The following is a 19,997-nucleotide window of genomic DNA, read 5'->3' as shown; positions in this document are numbered from 1 at the left end:
ACCCAACACAAACTTAGATCTACATTGCCAGAAGAAAACACTGAAAACAGCTACGTAATCATAAACTGTAAATATGCGGCCAAACTATTTCAATTAAATCAGATTAGCTCTGGCTACTGAGTATATGGTACCATCCGTTTATGTTTATTCCTCCGCTACGACTTCATCCAAACGCTAGATGAGAGTCTAATCAGGACAGCTCAGGCAATTGGATGGATGGTACCCTTGTTATTCCATAGTCCACTATCATCGATGTCGACCAAATGCAATCTTTTGGAAGGAGGAGGTGTGCTCTTGCTACTCAGGTGAATGATGTTCAATGTTTCTCATCGTCCACCAGGCAGCAGCGGTATCGACCTCGTACAAGCTCTTGATTAGGTCAACTTTGTCTGCTGGATGTATGGTAACCTCGGTATTTTGACAGTGGTTATGCGGTCCAGCGGTAAAAACGGAGAATTATTAAAATAAACGTAAGATGTTGGTTTGATTTGGGTAGATGAAAACGTATATGCACAAACGCAGACAACATATTTCATATTATAAATGTACTATTTAAGGTTGATATCTGTCCGTTCCATTAGAATGGGAATAACAATGTTGCATTTTTAGCTCCGACGGCTTCAATTTGGGATTTGATGATGCAAATACCCGTTCATTGGCACCGCAAACTTGTCGATAGTAAACTTTATTCGCGACCATCGAATCACCAATTGAGGCACTTGGAGCTTAAAAACAATACATGTATCTCCTAAATCGCATTACCAACGAATGGCGTTGAAACTTGTTATTTAGGCAAACATCTTTTATGTGTATTATAACTGTTATGTAGGTTGAAAACAACACAAAGAATTGCTACACAGGTATATTGCTCGATATATTTTATAATAGGAGCTTTGCACATTAAGGGTGATCAAAAACCATTAAAATGAATCTAAAAACCTTGTCAATATATTTTCAACGAAACATACGTTTTTAATATTTAAATACCAGAATAAAGTTTTGAATCACTAACTAGTAATACCCCTGTGATGTACATGTCTATACCAGAGTTACAAACCAATTGCAATTTTATTATTTATCTGGAAACTATTCTGATGGACAAGGGACAATTATTGACAAATAACGTTCCTTGAGAGATTGATACCATAGGCTAAAATATTTGGGCATCCAATTTTTCTCATTATACAAGAGACGGAAATAAAAACATCCAACATAATTGAGTTTAGTTAAAGTTAATGAAACAGGGTAATGGTAATGCACTACGGGGGATACTGTACATTTAATTCTCGAATTAACTAATCGTGGATAACAAGTTTAAAGTTTGAACCAAACGCGCGGTTACTCAACAAAAGACTTATCAGTGACGCTCAAATAAAAAAAATAAAAAAGACTAAATAAAATATGAAGGCGAAGAACATTGAAAGCACAAAATTATAAAGGTTTTGCCAAATACAAATATACTTAGATAATCTATATCGGTGGTAGAAATCTATTAATATTTTTATTTTTGTTTTGTTTTATTTTATAAACAGTTTATTTATTATTTTGACCATGTCAAAATTAGTTCATGTCAACCAGAAGTGTTGACTACTAAGTTGGTCATAAGGTATACATATATTCGAAAAGAACATCAATAATATTTGAAAAGTCGTCACTACAGATATCACAATTTCATCTCTTACAGGTTCTTATCTCCTAAGACTTTTTTTATGATGGCATTTATCAAACAAGTAACACTCCTGTGCCTTCTGGTATCAACGACTATAATAGCAGACAAATGTCCACAACCGTGCACCTGCTTTGGTATTACTGTCACATGTACCGGCAAAGGAATAACAGAAGTGCCACAAGATTTACCAAAAGAAACAATGAACCTAAATCTTAACTTTAACCAAATCAGCCATATACCCAAAATTGCTTTTCAGGGGTTATACCAATTAAAAAATCTTCAACTTAATGGAAACCAACTGAATGAAAACAGTATAGAAAATGGTAGCTTGAGAATATCTACTATAGAGACTCTTGATTTGTCATCTAATTTGTTCACGTTAATACCACGAGAACTCCCGCCTAACTTGTTAAGATTGACCATCTTCTATAATCATATAACTAGACTAAAAGTAAACGATTTCGTGAATTCTACGTCCATCATTTATTTGTATGCAAATGACAACCTCATATCGTTTATCGAGGAACATACATTCGATCCTTTATCCAGTGTTACAGAAATAAGCTTGAGTGGAAATAGGTTACTAGATGGCAGCATTAGTAGAAGCATATTTATGAAAAACATCAATCTGACACATTTAGATCTAAGTATCAACAAGATTAGAACCCTTCCGGATATGTCATATTTTCCCTCTTCGTTGAATTTTCTTAGTATCCTTGGGAACAATATTACCGTTATTCCATCAAACGCTTTCAGGAGGCTAACAAATCTTACTCATCTGTTATTATGGGAAGGTGCGTACACAACATTAGAGGATAATGCATTCAAAGGATTGGACAACCTATATGAACTAAACATTGCCAATGACAACGTGTCAGTAGTAACACAAATGAAATTCAACGGTCTTGAGTCATTAGATACATTATGGTTGTCGGGTAATCATATCAGCAAAATTCAAAATGGAACATTTAATTCGTTAAAAAACCTCAGAATATTTTGGTTAGACTTCAATAAACTTGCGTCATTGGAATCTGGAGTGCTAGAGACACAGTTTTTACCACAACTGGTAGCTGTGTCTATCACCGGAAACCCATGGATGTGTGACTGCCATCTGAAATGGTTACGTGAAATTATGGACAAAGGTCCGTTTAGAATCCCGGATGCACATCTTGTTAAGTGTGACGGACCTGCTAAGCTAGCTGGAAAGGCATGGGACGATATTAAACCTAGCGACTTCGTTTGCAAATAGATTAAAATATTTTTTTAAAAGCCTTGTTATGATTACAAGTATATAGAGATGTGCGTAATAATAAAATTCATTAATTATAGTACAAATGTATATAAGAGATAGTAACGCCCGTTGTAAAGAATCTGATAAACTGTTTTGAATTACAAGAATAATCAATTGGTAGTTCCCTAATTTCAAGGACTTGTCACATCTTATTAACCGTAAATAGGAGTGGTCATCGGGTTTATCCCTGACTAAGCCAACCTAGAATTTACAGCTTTGGTTCTATCGTTATAGCGCTCGAGTTATGAATTTGTTGGTTTGAGAGTCAGTAAAATGGTTCCAACTAAAATAATGGGGGTTTAATATTGGCTGTTAACTTTGTAGCAAGAATGCTGAAAATCCTACTCATCCTGTCATTTACTGGTTGAATGCGACATAGACATATTGCCATTACTGGGTTTTGAGGCTTAGTCTTAGATGCATGCCTTTTTTTATTAGTGGGTAATGACTTTGAAGTAGTGTCAGTAACTATATAACACATAGTTCTTTACCAAGGGTAATTTTACTGTGGGGATGTATAAGTACCCATCCACACCCACTCTTTGTTTTGTTATCCATCTGACGAGTTAAGCATTTCTGTAGCTTATTCTTATGTTGTACTGTTTCATCAATATCTCAGGTTAAGGGAGGGTAGGTGCTTTGCAACTGGTTTAACCCCGCAATTTCTATATGTGCCTGTCTTAAGTCAGGAGTCTGTAATTCAGTGGTTGTCTTTTGAGCGCTGTTTTCTCAAATTCGTTTCTTGTTTTGTATGGATTTGTCTTGTGTAGTGACGTTGCAACACTATCCCAGAATTTGGGGTGGGTTGACACCGTCAAAGTGTTTTAACCCCGCAACATTCCTGATGTACCTGTCCTATGTAAGGAGCCTATAGTTCAGTGGTTTCCGTTTGTTGCTGTGTTACATATTGTTATCCATTCATTGTGTTGTGCATAAATTAGGCAGTTATCTGTCTTGTATTAATTGTTTTACTTGTCATTTCGGAAACCTGTTATAGCTGACAATGCGGTGTGGGCTTTGTTTATTGCCGAAGGGCGTTCGGTGGCCTATAGTTATTTATTTCTGTATAATTTGGTCAAATGTTGAGAGGTGTCCCATTCTGATCCTACCAGATCTTCTTATTTTCCTAGGTGTGTTGTACGTTTGGCTATATGATTTGTACAAATTGGATGTGAGTCATTTCCGGTGTTAATAAATGATTTGTGTAAGTAAAGTGTCCCAATCTGTGCCAAATAAAGAAGCATGAAAAAATTGAAGAAAATGAAGAAAATTGTCTGCCCTATCTCAAATACGTTCATTTCCAGGGATAGTAATGAAAAATTTCCCGCCCTTTAGCTCAGTGATAATGATATTATTTATTTTAAATCAATATAATCACAGTATTACAAAGTTTTGCATTATTTATCGTCCAATATTTGTTGATGACAGATAGTTTGAAAAACAATATCAATCAAAGCAAATCTGTTAGCAGAAGAGAAACTTTTGGTAACGACTTTTATTTGTAAATTCAACTGCCTCGAAACATATTTTTGTTTGAGAGACAGTTGTGAATAATGATTCCTACGCAATATATGTAAGTCAACTTGAACGGGATTATGGTTATGACAACCTCACCAAATTCGTGGTCATCCGTAACATAAATATTCCATACAGATCCACCAAATCATGATGGCCTGCTTTGATTATTGTCGGAAAGATGACTTTATCTCCACCAACAAGTACCCTTAGTTCAATAGCTATCATTTAAACACTTTCTCTATCTTGGAAATAATGACATACCCCTATTAATTATTGTTTTACTTACTAGGAAATATAAACTTTAGATGTAAAAATCGTTGAGTGATTGTAATAAGTTAAATATTTGAATTTGAAATATATGAAAATATGAATTTTATTCCTATCGTTTGGTATCATGTGGAGAGTTGTTTCATTGACAATCATTACTCATCTTCTTATTTTTTTATATGATTTCCTTTCTAGGTATACAGAATGATGATGTTGCCTGGTTCCTTACTGGTCATGGTGTTCATATTAGTGCCCGACTTTGTATTGTTACAAAACTGTCCACCACCTTGTGAATGTATCTCCACAACTGTTTACTGCAATATGACCGGTATCACCAATGTTCCAAGTGATTTACCTATAAACACTGAGACTCTATATATTGGAAATAATCCGATAAAATTTATCGCAAAAACCGCATTCGATGGTCTAGATAAATTAGCTTGGCTCGATTTCTCAGGAAATAATTTTAAAGAAAGTAGCATCGAAAAGGGAGCATTGAATATACCGAGTCTTCTTGTGTTAGATTTGACTCAGAATTCCTTTATAACGATACCACAGGAACTGCCACCTAACCTAATCAGGATATACTTTTATTATAACCCAATAACAACGTTGAAAGCAACAAGTTTTGTCAATCATTCTACGATCCAATTTCTGTACTTAGATAACACACAACTTAACAAAATTGAAGATCATGCATTTGATCCGCTTGTGAATGCTGTAGAAATTGATCTTGCGTTCAACAAATTAGTCGATGGAAGTTTCGGTCCAATGACTTTTGTCAAGAATCAGAAGTTGATAAATTTGGGATTCAGATTCAACAATTTGAAGACTATTCCTGACACTTCTAATTTTCCAGTTTCGCTTCAAAGTTTGGATTTCGTTGGCAATAAGATAAAAGTTATTCCAGCTTATGCTTTCCGAACACTCACCAACTTAACTTCAATGGCTTTCTGGCAAGGGGAGATAAACGATATCGAAAATAATGCATTTAATGGTTTGAATAAACTATCATACTTAGACATGATGCAAGACCATGTTTCTTCTATTACAAATTTAACATTAAATGGTCTTACTGGTTTACAGAATGTATTCCTGGATTTGAATAATATAAGTAAAATAGAACCTGGAGCGTTTCAAACTACCAGAAGCATTCAACAGTTGTGGTTGGGTTCCAACAAATTAACATCACTTGTGCCAGAAGTTCTCAACAAAACCTTTGTTCCACAGTTATCTGCCCTTTACATTGACGACAATCCTTGGATTTGTGACTGTCATCTAAGATGGTTGCGTCAAAAAATGGAGGAGGAACCTAATGTTATTCAGGATCCACATCTTATAGTGTGTAGTGGACCACCAAAAGTTGCTGGAAAGGCTTGGGATAGCTTAGAACCAAACGACTTCGTTTGTGCTGATCACGAAAATAACAATTAAACTGTTTGAGCAATTTTAAGTCAGAAAGAATATGAATTGGTTTTTTTTTGATAATTTTGTTTTATATGTAACATGAATTAATTTAGTTGCTCAGACAAAATCTTTATACCTACTGATAATATTTATAGTTATCAAAGGTACCAGGATTATTATTCAGTTCGCCAGACGCGCGTTTCGTCTACATAAGACTCATCAGTGATGCTCAAATCAAAATATTTATAAAACCAAACAAGTACAAAGTTGAAGAGCATTGAAGATCCAACATTTCAAAAAGTTGTGCCAAATACGACTAAGGTAATCTATTCCTGGGATAAGAAAATCCTTAGTTTTTTATGTTGATATTGTAAGGCACGAAATGTAACCTTTTCAAATGTATCATACATTAATAAAAGTAGTAACAGCAATAATCTTCTGATCAACAAATGCAATCAAATAGGTTGTTTTGAAGATATCCTACACTATTGTACCTACTGTTTCGTATTATTAGGTATGGGATAATTTCTTTTAAATAGAACCCTTCAACGGACCAAATAATGTTTGCGAAATACCGATACATTTCATGATTATTCGTGAAAATAAAAACAACAGCAGTATACCGCTGTTCAAAAGTCATCTTTCGGTTAAGCAAAAACCAACCCGGATAACAACCAAAAACAAAGAAATACTGAATAAAGATATTGTATAATTATAAGTCTTTTAACAAAAAAAACAATGATAGGACTGAAAACAACGGATGTCGCATACCAATACAACGCAGTAAGAACCAGAATGTTGGAAGTAGCTTTTTCAGGGTCGTACTAAGGTAGGATAGTGTTACGTATGGTCCATTACTAGAAAAGTGTGAAGTAATAAAACAATGAAAACGGCATCATAGAGTATAACATACTAATATGAACCTTTCTAACTAAATTTGGAACACTAGTCGTTATGTTGAGGTATTATTATGTTTATGATAAATTTAATTATAAATCAATGGGAATGCCTCTGTGTTAATCAAATGTTATCTATATTTGCGAAGGTTGGATCACTCCGAATACTAGACGTGGCAAGATGAACATGTACTAACCTTGAAGAATTATTAGTATTTATCTATCTGTTGTAAGGTTAATAGTTTGACTTTAGGACAATCGGTATCATTACTGTCCCAATATACCAGAATTTGTCCTATTTATAAATCAGTCAACTGTCTAAGGTAAGCTAAATATTTTAATTGGTTCAAATCGTATATAGATAAACATTTTAAATAGTCTTTAATTCACAGTCTTGATAAAATGATTTTTAAAGGTCATTTGGTAACTTTAGCATCTCATGTAAGGAAAGGTATTTTGTATTGTTTGCCAAAGATATTTTAAAACAAAGTTTCTTTTTCGTCATGTATATATAAGTATTTCTATCGATAGCATTCGAATTTACAATTTACCATAGGTCAGTCTACGTCATTGTTACTTAATATACACAATTGTAAATTTTCAAAACTTTAGGTTAGGACCAAATTAACCATGATGAACTCTGCATTAACATGCGTGGTGATATCATTACTGAGGTTTACGTTTACCATAGCAGACGATTGTCCTTCTCCATGTGATTGCCGTGATGATAATACTATAGTTTTCTGTAATAGTACTGGGATATCAGAGGTTCCAAAAGATTTACCCCAAAATACAGTGACCTTAAATCTTGGATATAACAACATCAAATCGATACCAACAGGTTCATTTAAGGACCTTAAACAACTACAGTATCTAGGTTTGGGTGGTAACCAGTTCACAGAAACCAGTTTTCTGAATGGCGCATTAAACATTCCAAGCATTCAAACTTTGGACCTCTCAGGTGGATCATATATGTCAATACCACAAGGTTTACCCCCAAATTTTACTACACTGTATTTTTTCGATAATCCAATAACAAATTTATCAGCCAATAGTTTTGTCAATGCATCTTCAATTGAATACCTCGAACTGAGATACAACCAACTCAAAACAATTGAAGACCATGTCTTTGATCCGTTGGTAAATGCTTCTGAAATTGATTTAAGTTTTAACAAACTTGTCGATGGCAGTTTTTCACCGTTATCTTTCGTAAAGAATCAGAAGTTATTGAATTTAGAATTCAGATTTAATGATCTGAAGACCTTTCCAAATACAACACATTTCCCAAGATCTTTACAGCATTTTGATGTGGTTGGAAATCAGATAAAAGTTATACCTGCTTTTGCGCTGCGAACATTGACCAATTTACAAACAATAGAAGTATGGAATGGCGCTATAACAACAGTCGAGGACAACGCATTTTATGGACTTAATAAGCTAACAATTTTGGATTTTATGGAAGATCACGTCTCGTCGGTTTTAACAAATCTCACCTTTAATGGACTCACTGCATTAAAACAACTTTTCTTTGATTCAAATCAAGTATCTAAAATTGAAGTTGGAACGTTTCATCGAATGACGGCTATTCGGGAACTCTGGTTCAGTTCGAACAATTTAACAACACTTCAAGAGGGAGTATTTGATTTGAAATACAACAAAAATCTATCTGTAATTTATTTAGACTTTAACCCTTGGATTTGTGACTGTCATATAAGATGGCTCCGACAAATGATAGACGATCATCCAGACCTGATACAGGATACAGGGCTTTCTGTTTGTAAAGGACCACCACCAGTTGCCGGCAAGTCATGGGCTGTGCTCACACCAAAGGATTTCGTTTGTAAATAAAGTGTTGAAATCAGCGAAGTATTACATATACATTTTATTTCAATATCAGCATTCAAAGCATAAAATCTACACATATTATTTTCACTCAGCACTATTTGTATTCTTCTAATAGAACAGAAACAATGAAATCAATTTAAGTGTAGACCAAACTTATTGTACCATTCCTTCAGTAGTTGACTCTGAATTATCGTTCTTTAAACTTACAACTGGCTCAAATAATATACTGCTTTTATTATGGTATACATGTAAAAAATCATAAACGAAACAAAGTTTGCTTCTGTGTACTTCACCATTTAAATTGATTCCTGTCCCATAACATATTCCATCTTTTCTAATATAATTTTATTTTATTGTCAACTTCGTACGTTACGCAAAAGATACAAAAATGTTACCTTTTTTAAAATCCATCACTGAATATAACTGACATCCAAAAGGCTTATTCATTCTTTTTTATTTGAACTGCCATTTCTTTTCAGTTAGGGACGTCGTCAAAAGATCGATGTAGGATAAAAAACTTAAATCAAATAGTTGGGGGGGGGGGGGGGGTGTTAAGATTCTACAAGTTTTGTATACCCAAATTAAGTTAAGAAATGGTTGGGGAGAGGGGGGGTCAGTGAAAAAGCTATGTGAATTAAGTTTTTTTTATCCTACATTGAACTTTTAATCTCGTCCTTTAGATACACTCAGTCCTGTCGTATGACGATTACATATTTCATTTGTTAAAAACGCTCATTCATGCTAACGGACCCCATCACTAGGCGCGTGTCCTAAACCGAAGAAAACTGAGCCATTGGTGACAATTGTTATCGACGTAAGCAAGTTTTATGTTAGATAGCCGAAATGTGATAATGGAACGATGTGTCTGCGTGACAATTCCTAAAATACCTGTTTTTGTCGTCGTAGATCGCAGTGTACGAGAGAAGTCGTCAGATCTATAAACTATCTGTTTATGTGATGCTTACAAGAATGAAGTTGAAAAGCATAAGACGCTTTTTCTATCAAAACACAATTCTTCCAGCGTTTGTATTCGATACCGTTAATGCACTTTTTGGGTTGTGCATATTCAAAATCGAATTGTTTTTTTTTTTACCAAAAGCTACTGTTGTCGCTGATTTTAAATAAACAAGTGAAATTAAGTGGTGGCATACAACACAACCACACAGTCAAGTGATATAACAACACTATCATGCAATCTGATGTTAAACATGTGATTCCCTGCAGATTAAGACCATTATTGTCATTTTTATGTAATACTTGTAATGGATTTCAAATTCAAGTAACTATAACATTGTATATCGTTGTAATTAAGAACACGTGATAAGGTTTTATTGTCAATATAATGATTTTAATTATCGAAAATTCTCGTAAGATTTATTTTGGTGAAATGAATCGCTTGAGTATACAGCTGGAAGTATTTCTTAATTATAAATCCGATATATCCACAATCTCGACAGTTATTTCTATAATTTGTAATATAGTCATCTTATTACTAATGCAGTTTGTTCTTATGGTCAGTTTTTACTTCAGAAATCAATCATTCGTTAAAGAAAAAACACTTTCCCCTGTGACAATTATTTATCTTATATAGGATCAAGAAGGAAACTCGTTTGAAAAAAAACCTAGTACGTTGATCTGAATTTTTTTTCATAAAAGCTATTACTACCAAAATATAAATGTTTAAAGCCAAACGCGTTTCATCTACCAGACCCATCAGTGACATCCGAATCAAAATTACAAAAAGCTACACACCGTACGAAGTTGAAGCTAGAGCATTTAAGATTCAAAACTAAAAAGAAGTTTTTGCCGAATACAATTAATGTTGTCTATTCCTTAGGAGGAACATCGTTAGTATTTCGATCAATTAGTCGCATATTTGTTAACAGATTATTTATAAATATGACCACATCAATAATATGTCATGTCAACACAGAAGTTCTGACTACTGGGCTGGTAAGTTTATATTACGGTTTTCATGTTGGCGTTTTGTAGCAGTCCAATGTTTCTGTTGTTTTGTGTTTTTCGTCTTATAGTTGATGTGTTTTGGTTTGTCACCCAGATTTGTTTCAGTCAATCGATTTATGAATACTGCTATTGCCTTTATTTACAAATATGTTTTTTTTAAACATAAAACAGATGAAACTGTCAAAAAAAGGGAAAAAAAAGGAGAACAATAATTCATTTTGAGAATTTTCATTTTCAGAAGTACGTTTGTTATACTTATATGCTTTTAAATCGCAGTGAACATGAGAAGATGTGTAATGCTTCCCAATGAGACTCCCTTCAAAAGATAAAATGACACATAAATTAAAAACTATAGGTTGTAACACCGTAACACCAATTGCGAGATATAACAAAATAAAACTACTCAAACGAACAAAAACAAATACGATGTACAGCAACAAACGACTACGTCTGAACCACAGGTTCCTGACTTGGGCCAGGCATTTAAAGAATGTGACGGGGTTAAACTAGTCTGAGGGCGTGTCAACCCTCCACGTAACCTGGGACTGTGGTGTTACTGTACAACATAAATTGACAGATTGTACATATGTTTATTCTTATCACCAGTAGTATTGCAATGACAGCCTCGGTTCTTAAAAGAAATTTTGAATCAAAGAATTTTAGGATTTCAAAAAAACAAAAAAAAACATATCCAACTAAGTTCGACATCACGTGACTTTTGTGACGTATTATAGCCGCCATTTTGTATTATATTACCCCATATAAAATGCATATATGCTTCAATAAAGTTTAATTTTCTCATAAACCTGATTCGTTTTCTTACTTTTGCAAATCAATCCTTGATATTCAAACATATTTCTATCAAACAATGTTGGTCCTAACAGTTTAATTTTTGATTAAAGTCGGTCAAATCGGAATCGTAAAACATGCACTTTTTCTCGTTATTTCTCCGTTGACTCAATGCTAAATTACCGATACCCATGTCTACTTTTACAACAAATAAAGAAATTCTGTAAATAAAACACAAACTTTGCAAATCGATTAAGTATATTCAAACATATAGTTGGCGAGGAATACAACTTAAAACAGTTTAATTTCAGGGCAAATTCGGTCAAACGTCGATTTAAAAAAGGGACTTTCCCGAATTTTTCAAAATGGCGACTGATGTATCATATGGAGATGTTGCATCAAATCAATGATTTCCATAGTAGGAATTTCCTAGATTATATTTAATTTTTCATAAAGAATCTCTGATGTTTCTGTTATTTTTCTTTAGTAATATTTCGATATCATTGATTTCAAAATTTCTTAATAAAAAACAAAATTAAGTATGACACGGGAACATTTATTTTGAGAGTTATTCATCCAGGAGATACTGTTACAAGAAAATAGTTTCCAATATTTATAATAAAAAAAAATTCTCTTTTTTTTTAAGGGTGTTTTTTAAGTTTTCTTCATATATTTTATCTTTCTTCGGAAATATGTTTATACATTCCTTTTAGAACAAAATAAAATGTTTTCATCCTAAGAGGGAAAAAACAATGTCCAATTATAATAGATAAATATTCTATACCTTTAAAATTTCATTCCTTGACCGAACAGGTGAAATCTAACTTGGGTTATAATGTTACATCATAATATATTGTCAGGTAGATGTGCAAACCAAAAGCAACCAGGTGACATCTAACATCCTGTCAGTGTGTATACATGTATTGCCAGAGTTTAAATTTTGTAATATACAAAAGTTTTCATAAATGTACAAATAAATATCTTCTCCTTTCCGTGTCAAATCAGAAGAAGTATATTTCATTATAAACTTTAGGAAAATATCAATATTATGAAAATTTCTTTAAATTTTTTTTTTGGATTAAAAGACATTCAAATGTTTATATGTTTCTATAATTATATCAAAGAAACATTCTGATTCAAATTTTAATTTAAATGAATTTCGATCATTGAATATGATTTTATTGTTATTTATTTTTTAATCCAATATTTAAAGCTGAATCCAGGCAATGAAGCAATTTAAAGTTTAAATTGTGTTAAAAAAAAGAGTTATTGAATACATTCCAACAGAGACGTATACTGCGATTGGTCTGGTTTTAACAATCATTATATATATTGTATACCCGATAATATCTATCGACAGAGTTATCGGTCCTGAATAGGACTGATATAGTTGGGTATGAAAACAACAAAGAGGCAAAATTCAGTGAAATTTGTTCTAAACCTCTTAGTTAGTTATAGCAATGCGGTTATAGTAGGGTAAGTTTAACAAACACACACGAATAAGAACAAAAAGGTTTAAAATTCAATGAGGCGACAACGTATAATAGAATTTTAGATAGACAAGATCATTGCAAGGCAACTGCCATACAATGAACATACTCGAAAGCATGTTTAAATTAACATCTCAAACACTTTATTTCGTAATTCAAGTCATTGAAATTCTCTAAAAAATAAATAAATACATGTATTAAATTGTTTCATCATTATTTCTTTGCTTATTTTGGAAGATATTTATGTGTTAAAGCATGATTTTCAAAGATCTTCAGACAAGACCACAGTCAAATTGAAAAGCAATGTCACAAGGGAAACACGGACATAAATCAAACATCAGTGATGAAACCATTTCAAATATCTGTCATATTCATTACACTATAAGTCGTTTTGAGAATAAAAATCAGGAAATAAACGATGTTAAATACCTTCCGACATCAAGAAGACCCCCTATACCATCTGCTAGGGAAAATCAAGCATAATGAAGGTTGGTCAGAAGGAAACACATTGCATACAATACAATCCTTAAAATAGAGTGGTGGGAAAACAGGAGCCTTTCAACAAGAACTGTTCGAGATCGACTCATCGCTACTGGCTAATGTGCTGCGATAAGACCATTTCGGGGACCTTTGGTTACGAACAGACATACAGTTGTCCGTATCCAATGTAGTGCAGAGCTCGCCAAAGTTGGAAATTAGCATCGTGAAGGCAAATCCAATGTTCCAATGGAACTCGGTTCATCTTCCTTGGCCCGATCGTAGCCCGGATTTTAACCATATCGAGCATATATGGGACACTATAAGGCGTAAAGTGCCCGAAAGAACATCCATATCAAACACGTCATGAAATAAACAAAGCCCTTCGTCAGAAATGGTTGCTGCTTCCTACGCAACAAATTAGTCGATTTATGGCATGAATCAGAAGACGTTAAGAGGCGCTTATCTGTTTGAACGGATGCTGCGCACAAAGTACTAATTCTTTGGCGTATAACGATCAACCATGATGTGAACAATCATCCTAAGATTAATTTTGAAATGTCTGATATTGTAAAGTTCGACTACAGTGAAAGTTGTAAAATGCATTTTTCTGTCCAAAAACACTTCATTTTGTTACTAAAATTGTGGTTAGATAATTCATTTTTTTTTCAAATATTTTTTGTTCTTTTAAATGCCAATGATATCATAAACTATGTTTCAATATTATTTTACAAATACTCTAACATATTCCATCCAAAATAAGAGGCAATTTTTTCAAGTTTTTAAAAATCAAGGTGTTGCAATACTTTTTTCCATGTGTATATAAGTATAATGTACATACCATTGCATTTATTCATTTAGTCTTCAATTTAAAGAAATGATAGTGCCGGAAAAGTTTTTTGTGCATGAGTGTATTAGCTACGTGAGTACGAAGTTAAAGAGCATTGAGGACCGAAAATTCCAAACATTTGTGCCAAATAAGGCTAAGGTAATCTATGGCTGGAGTATGAAAATGTACTTTCCTAAACATTTGCTTAAAGAAAACTGATTCATCTAAATAAAAAATATATGTTCATTTCTTGTTAAGAAATTCGAGAAATTCCATAATTACAAAATTAGAGTAAACAATTGGATGCGGAATTTGAGCTACCTAAACGTTTCCTTTCTTCTTACAAATCAATAATGTCGTTATTTATAATTTTCATATTCACTTGTTACATTTTGAGATGCGAAGAACCAAGATAATGTTTCACTAAGGAAATTAAATACACATGTAGCATATCTTCTGTCATGAAATTATGAGACTTTTCAAAAACGTATACACAAAAATGTGTATCCTCTTTTTCAAATTGAAATCGCAATTGGATGTCGAAATGAAATTGTGTTACTTGTATCTTACATAAATGTTCCAAACATGTAGACATTTCAGCAGTAACTGAGCTTCAGAATCATTTAAAAACTGAAACTTCTATTGGGATGGTGTACAAGAGAGAGGTTTGGCTAGCTAAAAAACAATTTCACTCCATCATTTTTTACATAATAAAGTTCCTGTTCCAAATCAGAAATATTTGAGCTTTTGACTTAGCTCTTTGGTTATGGACTTTTCGTTTGCATATTTTCCTCGGAGAACGTTTTTTTTGTTATCTTACTTTGTACACAATGAAAATGTTCATAATTACTATAAATCAATTCTATAGCTAATTACTGATATCCTTTACAAAAATATTACTCAATCAAAATGAATACATGCTAAAACGGTTCAGATCCAGCGCATGAAAACGATCAATCACTATTAAATACAAGAGAAAGCTCAAATTGTACTTTGTTATATAATCCGCGGATTCTAATTTATGTTCCTTTTTTCTCGTAGTCGTGATTATACATTCAAGAGACTTCATGCACGTGATTCGAGAAAATAAACAGACGCTTTCGTTATTATCCGACTTCATTCTCTGCTGGGTTTTTTTAAAACTTTTTTACCTATTATGTATGTTTGTTTTGTTCACGTATCGTTGTCAATATAATGGAATTTGATGCGACTTTCATTCAATTGAGATGTTAAGCTAGCTATAAAACCAAGTTTAAGTCATTATTTACTACATAAGTAAGTGTCTGTACTAAATCTGAACTATAACAGTTGTTATCCATTCGTTTGATGTGTTTTAGCTTTTGATTTTGCCATCTGATTAGGGACTTTCCGTTTTGAATTGTCCCAGATTCTGTATTTTTGTGATTTTACTTTTGATCTCCTTTACAAATAGCTACTACCAAACCTAACTCTCTGTCTGTCTGGTTAGCAGTTATATTAAAGTAAAGAAATTCAATTTAACATGATGATGTGTATATTTTTATGTATTTATTTTAAAAAGCAAAATCACAAAAAATACTGATCTCCAAAGAAAATTCAAAACGGCATATCCGTAAGCAAATGGCAAAATCAAAAGCTTAAACACATCTAAGGAATAGACAACAACTGTAATATTCCTGATTTGGTACAGAAATTTTCTAATTTAGAAAATGTAGAAATAATCCCGGTTTTATAGCTAGCTACACCTCTCACATGTATGCAGTCGCACAAAATGCCATAATATTGCCAACAATGTGTGAACAAAACAAACAGACATAATAGTTAAACATGTAAAAAAAAAAGGGGTTCAGCATTCAATAGTGTTATAACAACGCATATGAATAAAGCACAATAGCAGAAATGTAAGACAAGAATACAAAAATTATCATAGAACATAACACAATGACGGTATGTATAAGTACAGAGCCACGTCATGTGTAACAAAGAAACACTCAAAGGCATATAGAAAAAGCATATTAGCAAAGATAAAAGAGAAGAGTACTATATTAACATACAACAATATCACAATGGCGGGATGTATATAAACTGAATAAGTTTCATGTACCAAGTATGATATATCATATGGTGAAGTTCAATTTTCATATGGTACAAATTATACAGCATTATTTCATATGGTACGAATTATACAGCATTATTTCATATGGTACGAATTATACAGCATTATTTCATATGGTACGAAATGGAAAAGTATTTTGTTCATTTGTTTTTCTCTTAATTGATTTATGACCTTCGAACAGTGGTATACTACTGTTGCTTTTATTTTCAATGTGATACGAAATGGTAGATATTTTTTCCATATGGTACGAAATGGCAAACTCATGGTACGAAATGGCAAATTAATGGTACGAACTGGTTAATTTGGGTAAGAAATGGCAATGGTACGCAATGGTAATAATACGAAATGACCAGCTATTATCTCCTTTAAATGAGCCATTCAAAAAAATGTATTGCATCGACTCCATTAAACTTAAACAAAAGAACCTCTCGTCCGTTATACCTACACATAACAACAACAGTGCAGATGGGTTTAGAACAAACATTAACGATACAGGAAATAAATTGGACTTTTTAACTGTGAACTTTAATTTAATGTTGGTGTAAAAACGTAACCGTAAATGGCTCTTACAAATAGAGTATTTATCTCACAGGTCAAACGATATTCTGGATTCTTCTATTTATCATTTGCTTTTAACTTTGTTGACAGTTATGATTTTTCTACCTTTTACACATTTGTTACACTAAGCATATTTTGGTAAATTATTGATTGAACTTTTCATCAATGGGTCTTGAATTCATCTTATGTTTTTAAAATTGGTCTGTCTTAAGTTAAATATAGTATAACGACAAAAGATACTGCTATTTGAAATCTGAAATCACAAACTTTACTTTGTGGACGGTGAAATATTAACATGATATTGTCAATGTTACCACTAACACATATAACATCATGGAGATTAAGCTCTCGTTATACATTTAAGTGATATCTGCTACTACATGAACATGTATGGCAAATTCCTTTTAGATATCTATAGTTACATAGCATGCATGTCTCATTATAATTCGTAATTTTGATTGAACAACGATTGCGAAGGAATTCCTAATTAATGCAACATTCAAAGACTTCAAAAAAGTAAAAGAACAAAAATACCAAACTCCAAAGAAAATTCAAAACGGAAATGTATGGAAAATTCCTTTTAGATATCTATAGTTACATAGCATGCATGTCTCATTATAATTCGTAATTTTGATTGAAAAACGATTGCGAAGGAATTCCTAATTAATGCAAAATTCAAAGACTTCAAAAAAGTAAAAGAACAAAAATACCAAACTCCAAAGAAAATTCAAAACGGAAAGTCCGTATTCAAATGGAACCATCAAAAGCTGAAAGACATCAAACGGATGTTAGCGCTTGCAATAGGGTCTGGATATGCGTCCCTCAATTAAATATTCTTTAATTGGTAAAGCCATTGTTCTCTATTCACTGTATGTTTTGTACCTTTGATAATAATTTTGCCCATCACTCTAGATTCTTCATAATATTTCAACACTATTATTTTCTATTCTTTATTTTCTTGGCTAATTTTTGCTATTCTTCGTTTTTGGGGGCCTAATGTTCGATAAATTCTCTATTTTGTAAACTCCATTCAGATCCACTCCCATTATGCTCAACCTCATCCGCCCCAATCCCTTTGCATTAGAACATATAAGAAAAGGTAGTATTGTCATGTTTGTATCATGTAGCATGTTTGTATAATATCACAGTACTTTAAAGAATTGAATGGTTCTATCAATAATTTTATAGACGGTTTATCTTCTATCTTTCATACTTTCCAGTTTATCAAACTGTATGACCTACATATGAGTGGATGGTGAAGAACAGAGCAATCAACACGAATATTCACAAACAATTGTATCATTTTGATAGAATGTTTTTGCAACCAAGAAAATTGTTCCAATATAACGTTATTTCTCGAAGACTTTAGCTATTATATCCACGATGTAATGACAACAGCAGATGGCTTATTCCTATACGTTTAATCCCGAATAATAATTTCAACTCCATCATCTGTACTTAATTAATATGTTCCAAGTCAAGAATATGACAGTTTTTATCAAATAGTCTGTTTCTATGTATGTTGGCGTTTGTTTTTTGCAGTAGTTCAGTGTTTTTGTTATTCCGCTGTTTTCTATTACAGTCGAAATATTTAATTATCAAAAGTATCAGGCCCGAATGGGACTCTTGTGGTTTTGTACAAAATTCAATTCTGTAATAACAAAATCATTTTTGTCTTACAAAACTATGTGATACAGACTTCTTTTATGAGAACTTCAATTTTGTGATGACAAAATTCATTTTTGTAGACAAAATTCGATTGTGTGATGACAAACTTCATTTTTGTAGACAAAATTCACTTTTGTAGACAAAATTAATTTTTGTCATGACAAAAGTCAATTTTGTCAAAAAGGTATGCAAATATAAACTTATTTGCATACAAAATTGACTTTTGTTACCTGATATGGAAATTTAAACGCAAAAGTCAATTGTGTGAGACAAAATTGAGTTTTGTGAGACAAAATTGAGTTTTGTGAGACAAAATTGAGTTTTGTGAGACAAAATTGAGTTTTGTGAGACAAAATTGACTTTTGTGAGACAAAATTCAATTTTGTCAATTTTGTCTCACAAAAGTCAATTTTGTGAAGACAAAATTCAATATTGTGCGACAAAATTCATTTTTGTGACAACAAAATTAACTTTTGTGATACTAAATTGACAAAATTGAATTTTGTGTCAATTTTGTGAGACAAAATTCAATTTTGTCAATTTTGTCTTACAAAAGTCAATTTTGTGACGTCAAAATTCAATTTTGAGACGACAAAATTCACTTTTGTGACGACAAAATTCATTTTTGTGGCGACAAAATTGATTTTCGTGAGACAAAATTGACTTTTGTGAGACAAAATTGACTTTTGTGAGACAAAATTGACAAAATTGACTTTTGTGAGACAAAATTGACAAAATTGACTTTTGTGAGACAAAATTGACTTTTGTGAGACAAAATTGACAAAATTGACTTTTGTGAGACAAAATTGATAAAATTGAATTTTGTCTCACAAATTTGAGACAAAGTTCAATTTTGTCAATTTTGTCACACAAAAGTCAATTTTGTCTCACAATAGTCAATTTTGTCTCACAAGAGTCAATTTTGTCTCACAAAAGTCAATTTTGTCTCACAAAAGTCTCACAAAAGTCAATTTTGACTCACAAAAGTCAATTTTGTATCACAAAAGTCGATTTTGTATGCAAATTATTTCACAGAATCCAAACTAAACTAATTCGCATACAGACTTGACTTTTGTCGCCCAATTTTCAAATTAGGTAACAAAAGTCAAGTCTGTGTAACAAAAATGAATTTTGTCATAACGAAAGTGACTTTTGTCCACTGAAAGATCATTTTGTATGACAAAATTTTAAATTTGTAGTATGTTACAAATTTTGTTAAACTGAACTGATTTT

General features: G+C 32.4%; 2 protein-coding genes across 4 annotated transcripts in view; one reads left to right on the top strand and one right to left on the bottom strand.

The window, feature by feature from the left end:
• LOC134688507 (spermatogenesis-associated serine-rich protein 1-like) overlaps positions 1 to 19,997 on the bottom strand; it is a 69,093-nt gene that overhangs the window by 21,237 nt on the left and 27,859 nt on the right. The gene's annotated exons all lie outside the window — the stretch shown is intronic.
• LOC134686421 (slit homolog 1 protein-like) lies at positions 1,699 to 9,202 on the top strand. Its single transcript, XM_063546090.1, has 3 exons — positions 1,699 to 2,906; positions 4,941 to 6,149; positions 7,661 to 9,202. The coding sequence occupies exons 1-3, from the start codon at positions 1,710 to 1,712 to the stop codon at positions 8,894 to 8,896; spliced, it is 3,642 nt and encodes a 1,213-aa protein (XP_063402160.1). The 5' UTR covers positions 1,699 to 1,709; the 3' UTR covers positions 8,897 to 9,202.

The sequence above is a fragment of the Mytilus trossulus genome, chromosome 10 (genome assembly GCF_036588685.1).
Source record: "Mytilus trossulus isolate FHL-02 chromosome 10, PNRI_Mtr1.1.1.hap1, whole genome shotgun sequence".
Classification (NCBI taxonomy): domain Eukaryota; kingdom Metazoa; phylum Mollusca; class Bivalvia; order Mytilida; family Mytilidae; genus Mytilus; species Mytilus trossulus.
The sequence above is the reverse complement of the archived record's forward strand: the minus strand, read 5'-3'. Positions and strand labels throughout refer to the sequence as shown.

Excerpts from the sequence above, each read along its gene's own strand:
- LOC134686421 (XM_063546090.1), top strand. The coding sequence starts at position 1,710 with ATGATGGCATTTATCAAACAAGTAACACTCCTGTGCCTTCTGGTATCA. Across the intron at positions 2,907-4,940 it reads ATATTAAACCTAGCGACTTC|GTATACAGAATGATGATGTT; the intron begins GTTTGCAAATAG and ends TTTCCTTTCTAG. Across the intron at positions 6,150-7,660 it reads GCTTAGAACCAAACGACTTC|GTTAGGACCAAATTAACCAT; the intron begins GTTTGTGCTGAT and ends TCAAAACTTTAG.